Source organism: Mus caroli, unplaced genomic scaffold (assembly GCF_900094665.2).
Source record: "Mus caroli unplaced genomic scaffold, CAROLI_EIJ_v1.1 scaffold_17484_1, whole genome shotgun sequence".
In the NCBI taxonomy this organism is placed as follows: domain Eukaryota; kingdom Metazoa; phylum Chordata; class Mammalia; order Rodentia; family Muridae; genus Mus; species Mus caroli.
The window spans coordinates 316-7,290 of NW_018389357.1; the positions used below are offsets into that span (position 1 = coordinate 316).

The window sequence follows — 6,975 nt, forward strand, 5'->3', positions numbered from 1 at the left end:
ACATTTCCAAACTATGTGTCTTTAAAAGCTACTGTGGCTTCTTGAGTAAATGGTGATCTCTGATGTATTTTCTATCTATAAGTGTTTTCTCTGATTACTTCCAGGGGTTTTCCTCAGGCTCCTCTCCACATTCCACAAAGAGTTGTCTTAACCACATGAAAAAGTAAAGGAATACATATCCATTCATGAGTTTCTCTCAAACTCCGCCATCCCTTAAATATAGTAATGTTATTGGTGATGATAATCAATCACCACTGTAAGACTCTGAGAAAACTGGTCCTACAGAGGTCCCTGGTAATTACTGCCTTTAATGAGTTACTGGACTCCTCTGGGATGCAGAGCCTCTTAGGCACAGAGATGGCTAAATGGGATATGAGAGAAACAGAGGTGCAGAGTTAAGGGATGATTATAGGACGTGTTATGACCTGTGTCTACAGTGACTAAAGGAGAGCAGTACCTTTTATCAGGATTTGGAAGTCATCCTATGCACTCTGAGTAAATATGAACTTTTTTCTTAAGTTCTTCTAGCCTGAGAGTATTGGTTGTATGATGTTACACAGGACAAATTTTCAGGTACGATAAAATTATTCATTGCTATTTCTTTCCCCTGAAGACTTTGCTATTATTGAAGTATTTTGTTTCATGGACACCATATATTGTGGACACCAATCATAATTAATGATGACAGACTTCTTTATAACTAATTCTTATACAAAGTGCTCAAAGATCATATGACTGCAACACGATCGTTTGCGTTTTTGAGAATGGGACTCTCTTTGGTGCCTATGGGTACTTTGAATTCAAGGTGACATTATGCCCTTAGCTGTAATCCTCACCTTGGATTACAGTTATATAATGCTGTACTCAACCTGCGAGTTCTTAAGTCAAATTTAATATAACTTCTATGGTTATTAATTCTTCATTAATATGCCTTCACCTATGGAGATTTAATAGGCTATGGACAAGCTGAAAGGTCCAAGATCATAATTTATCTGACAGAGCTCAAAAACCTATATGCTTAGTAGTAATGGATGCAATTGTTTCTCAATATAGTCCACTGATCATGCTATTGGCATCATTTGTTGTGCATTTGTCATGTAGAATCTAAACTACAGAGGCATAATCTGGCCTGTGTTCAATTTCAGACAAGAAGTTATAGGTTTATGAAAATTGTGTGAGTTGGTCAGATGTTCAGTGTACTATAATGTTAGTGAGTAAAAATTATCTCCTTATGCTGCAGTTCAGGGAGTGTCACTGAAGTTGATGTGGGAAAACAAATATGATTAATTTATTTTATATAACATTGTAAATGTAAAAAGAAACATGTACTTGTCTCAAAATCTGTGGTGCTTTTCCTTTCATGTCTATGCTATTGCATGAGGGCTTCCTGCCTACTTAATATTAGAAACATTTCATGAGAAACTTTTATATGCTGTCCAGATATAAACTTGCATATTTGACAACTGAAAAAGATAGAAAGTCATTAGGTCATCAGTGATGATGAGTCCAGGTGAGGTCTCTAGTTTCTGATTACTCCACATCATTCTATACAAGAAATGGGTCCCAATCATTCACAGAGCAAGCAGAACTTCAGAAACTTTGTGATTTTCCTATATATGTCTTCACTTGGTAACACTCAGATATGCAAACAGTGAACATCATAAACATCACCACAGAATGAAGCATTTGATTTTGTCTCTTACAGTCTTTGTCTCTCTGTCTTTGTCTCTCAATATCTTTCACTCTTTCTATCCCTGTCTTCCTCCATTTTTCTCTTTCTCTTTCACCTTTATTTGCTTCTTTATTTGTTTCTCTTCCTTTGCTTGATGCTAGCTATCAAATGCAGTACTTTGGACATGCTAGGCAAGAGCCATACCATTGAGCTACATTCCCAGTCCTCCCACATCTCTTAATAATCCTCTTCTGCTCCCTTCATCAGAATTGAGACATATTGAGCATTATTAGAAAAATTTTTCCAGAAGAAATATAATTGGGGAGGTGTTGTTGATGGGATCGATCCAATATCTGAAGGAGTCAGTAGAATGGGGTCCGTTGAAAATATTAGAGGTTGAAGTTTTAAGTCCAGTCTGGAGGCAAAATTCTTCAGAAGAGTTTGTTTTCTTCTGATATCCTTCAATTTCTTGTATGACTCTCATTACAGGATGAATGATAATCCTCTTTATTCAAATATGCCAACTAGAATATTGACAACGTTGAAATGAAACCTCAGAGAAACATTAAAGCTTACATTTCTCAAAGTCACTATTAGAACCAAAGTTTAAGCATCTAATAAGCTAGACAAATTTTGGTAGATGTGGAAGGGAAAGCCCCAGATATTTTGAAACAAGTACATCCTTCTTTTTTTGTTTGTTTGTTTGGTTTTGGTTTTTGGTTTTTTGATACAGGGTTTCTCTGTGTAGCCCTGGCTGTCCTGGAACTCACTCTGTAGACCAGGCTGGCCTCAAACTCAGAAATTTGCCTGCCTCTGCCTCGAAAGTGCTGGGATTAAAGGCATGCACCACTATGCCCGGGTCTTTTTTTTTTTTCACTAATTCATAAAAATAATCATCACATTCATTTTCTACACCAATTTCAATGACATTCTCACAATTGGAATATGAAGATTTCATTTTTACTCACCAACATTACAGAAAAAAATCACACATCTGACTATCCACATATTTTTTGTATATACAAAATTTCCTGTCTGAAATTCATTACAGAATGTCAGATTTTAACACTAAATTATTATATAGTAAGCTTATATCCTGAAAATATTTTAAAAGAGTATTTATTCTACTTGAAATGAAAATTCTATGTCCTTACCATTACATGAAACATCAAATCATTAGCATTAAATAAACATTAAATCATGAAGAAATCAAAGAATGATAGTAATGAGCAATAGCAAATTTTGAAAACTGGAGACAAAATACTGTAACTTCCAACAAAAGCTTTACTATAGGGTAGAATAAAAATGTGAGGTTGTGAACATGCTAAAGTATATGCCTTTTTCTTAGAGCAATGATAATACCCATGAAGCAATAATCAGAAAAAAAGCATCAGATTACCATCTCAGGACACCACTGTGTGAATAAAGCATGATGAGAAACGATTTTCTAGCACAGACATTGACAGAAAGTAAACATCTGCTTTGATATTCCAGGGGACAGAAGATGCCACATTGCTCTGTGAATATGGTCTTTTGGTAAGGCATGAAAGAGCAGCAAGTGAACACACAGAAGAACTTATTAGATGCCCTAGGCTGAAGGTACAACAAACAAACTAAAATTTGTGTTTGTGGTGTGATTTGGAATTTCATTTGCTCAACTATAAAAGCAGTGGGGGTAGGTGGTGAGGAGAGAGCTGAGCAACACCTTTAAGATGTATTTGGAATCTCTTGAATTCAGATAAGATAATTAGCAATACAAAGCAGAATATGCAAGTAAAAGGAGACTATTGTCATTGGCAATGAGTTTATATATAGAATTTTGAGAGGATGTGGCTCAGAAAACATCTCTCAGTTCAACAGTCATATGAGGTCCTGGTAGAAAAGGGGCTAACTACTGATATTTAATATTCATAGAATAATGGCAGGTAAGAGAAAAACAACAAACTGTGTCTCAGAAACAAATATACAAAATGTTTAGGAAATAATGAACACTGAAACATAATAGGAAGAACTAAATATTCAATCAGTATTATAGAGCGTTTGGAATGTGTATGTAATTGTGATGATTACGGAACTGGTATTGTTGACCACATAACAGATGATTAACAATAATACATAATCACGTCTATTTTAAAAGCTGATGTCATATTTTCTCTTAAAGGTACCATAGACACTATGACAGAAAGGAACAAAACTGTCATCTCCCAGTTCCTCCTCCTGGGCCTGCCCATCCCACCAGAGCACCAGCAACTGTTCTATGCCCTGTTCCTGGCCATGTACCTCACCACCGTCCTGGGGAACCTCATCATCATCATTCTCATAATACTGGACTCCCATCTCCACACACCCATGTACTTGTTTCTCAGCAACTTGTCCTTCTCTGACCTTTGCTTCTCCTCTGTCACAATGCCCAAGTTGCTGCAGAACATGCAGAGCCAAGTTCCATCAATTCCCTATGCAGGCTGCCTGGCACAAATATACTTCTTTCTGTTTTTTGGAGACCTTGGGAACTTTCTCCTTGTGACCATGGCCTATGACCGCTATGTGGCCATCTGTTTCCCCCTTCATTACACCACCATCATGAGCCCCAGGCTCTGTGTGAGTCTAGTGGTGCTGTCCTGGGTGCTGACCACCTTCCATGCCATGCTGCACACCCTGCTTATGGCCAGATTGTCATTCTGTGAGGACAATGTGATCCCTCACTATTTCTGTGATATGTCTGCTCTGCTAAAGCTGGCCTGCTCTGACACCCGTGTTAATGAGGTGGTGATATTTATTGTGGTCAGCATCTTTCTTGTCTTTCCATTTGCACTCATTATCATGTCCTATGTAAGAATTTTGTCTTCCATTCTCAAGGTCCCTTCTTCTCAAGGTATCTACAAAGCCTTCTCCACATGTGGATCTCACCTGTCTGTAGTGTCACTGTTCTATGGGACAGTCATTGGTCTCTACTTATCTCCTTCCAGTAATAATTCTACTGTGAAGGATACTGTCATGTCTTTAATGTACACAGTGGTGACTCCCATGCTGAACCCCCTTATCTACAGCCTGAGGAATAGAGACATAAAGGGGGCTCTGGAAAGAATCTTTTGCAAGAGGAAAATTCAACTAAACCTTTAATGATAAAACTTGAAATTTTAATATAATTTCATTCCATAAACATATTAATGTAAAATTTTGTTGAATTTTCCACCATGGAAGTCCACCAGCCATACTAATTGTCTACTATATTAAGAAGTAAGACTAAGTAGTTTAACAAGGAAACTGGGTTTGAGGGACCTGAGTCACCTTTCTCTTTGTCTTGCATTTTTTTTGTTCCTAGAAAATTTTAGTGTAGATATACTACTATGCTGGACTCCTGTTCATTCTGATATGAAGTTATTTTTGGATTTTACCATTTGTCCAAACTTTTGTTTTCTATCTCCATCTGCTGGGGGCCAGGCCCATCAGTTCTTCTTTCTGGCTCTCTCTTGAAGATAGCCAAGGGGGATAGAGCATCAGTGGGGGCAAGACTTGGTCTTGTGAGATACTTAGGATTGAATAATTGAATAATAAAATGTTTAAATATCTTATGTCTAAGTCACTTTGCTGTGGTAGCTGACTTGCTTTTTGGAGTTCCTCTGTGATGAGAAAACTGTAGTCTCTGGTGTTTAGCACCTCGTAGTAAACAGTGGGGAATAAAGTAAAGTAGACTTTGTTCTATCTCTGCAGTAACTGTGTAGCTCTAACTCCCAGCCTGCTAGTTGAAGTCACAGGAAAAGAAGGCACTTTGAAAAGTGGTTTTAATATTTATTTCTAAGTTCTATCTCTAAAAATGTCTCTAAGAATTGTTCTTGTCTGGAGGAACTACAAGGGCAAAAAGGGAGAAGAGCAAGAGAGAAAAGAAGTTCAGTGACAGGCCCAAATTGGGATCCAGCTCAAGGGGAAGACCCAAGGCCTGACACTATTACTGATGCTATGGTGTCCTTACAAACAGGGTCTGTCATGACTGCCCTCCAAAAGGCCCAACAAGCAGCTGGAAGAGTCAAATGCAGATATTTACACCCAACCAGGGGACAGAAACTGGTGACCCCTGTGAATGAATTAGGGAAAAGTTGGAAGAAGCTGAGGAGGACGGTGACCCCATTGGAAGACTAGCAATCTCAACTAACCTGCACCCCCAGGATATCTCAGACACTGAGCCACCAACAAGGCAGCATACCCCACCTGAGATGAGGCCCCCATCACATATACATCAGAATACTGCCTGGTCTGGCCTCAGTGAGAGAAGATGCACCTGACCCTTGAGAGACTTGAAGCCCCAGAGAGTGGGGAGGTCTGGTGGGGTAGGGGGACATTCTATTTGGATAGAGGGTAGGGGAGGATATATGGAAAGGGGAGAGGTTTGGGGAACAAACTGGGAGGCAGGTGAAGCCTTCTCTGTAAACAGAAATTAAAGATTTAAAAAGAAGAAGAAAAAGAAAAGATCTCGAAAAAGCAGCTCTCTCTGCTGTCTTCTCCTAATTTAACTCTCTTTTACAACCTTTTGAAATGTGCTCTAAGTTGTAAATGCCTGCTTTCTACCTCAGAAGCAATTATCTGGAAGACTGGCAGAGTTTTCATTGCAGTTTTGACATCAGAAAGGACTTAATAGTAATCCTATTATAAATGATCTTAATAATTAACTAAATATGATTTTAGGAATTCATATAGAATCATCATTAAAAATTAATAAATCATTTATTTGTCTATATAGCATCTCTACAAGACAGTTCTTTGTTGTTCTGAAGAAATCTGTTCAAAGGTGTGGGCTAATACCTAATGATTATTATATATATATATATTTAATAATAACAGGAAAATCATATTATTAGCAGGAATCTTTCCTAAAATGTAATCTCATCCTTATCTAAAGGAGCAACATTAATATAGATTTACAGTCCATAGCAGAATCATCTCAGGAAGATCACCTGCTAGTTTTTAGCTTCTCTTAGATGGATCCTGGCATCTATCTATCTTTTCTAAGTTGTACTTGTAATTTATTCAATAGCAGCAATATCCAAACTCTTGAACTTCCTATCTGCCTGGCTTTTGTTGTTGCTGTTGTTGCTGCTGCTGCTTTACTGTGGACTCTAATTGCAGGGAAGGCTACTTACATCAGGCTGTTTCTCACCAACCCCTGCATCTCCTGTCCTGCCTCTCTTCATAATGTTCAAACCATTCCTCTCTCTCTGTCTCTGTCTCTGTCTCTGTCTCTGTCTCTCTCTGTCTCTCTCTGTCTCTCTCTGTCTCTCTCTGTCTCTCTCTGTCTCTCTCTCTCTCTC

The 6,975-nt window shown here is 38.1% G+C and overlaps 1 protein-coding gene across 2 annotated transcripts; it reads left to right on the forward strand.

Moving 5' to 3' along the window:
• The first annotated feature begins 389 nt into the window (after positions 1–389).
• Positions 390–4,792, forward strand: LOC110288068 (olfactory receptor 1). Of its 2 annotated transcripts, XM_021154524.1 has the most exons (3): positions 390–573; positions 3,167–3,271; positions 3,834–4,792. In XM_021154524.1, the coding sequence occupies exon 3, from the start codon at positions 3,848–3,850 to the stop codon at positions 4,790–4,792; it is 945 nt and encodes a 314-aa protein (XP_021010183.1). In that variant the 5' UTR covers positions 390–573; positions 3,167–3,271; positions 3,834–3,847. The 2 variants fall into 2 exon arrangements, with proteins under 2 accessions (XP_021010183.1, XP_021010181.1); XM_021154522.1 differs by lacking the exon at positions 3,167–3,271 and having other exon boundaries at positions 421–436; positions 3,855–4,792.
• Positions 4,793–6,975: the final 2,183 nt, after the last annotated feature.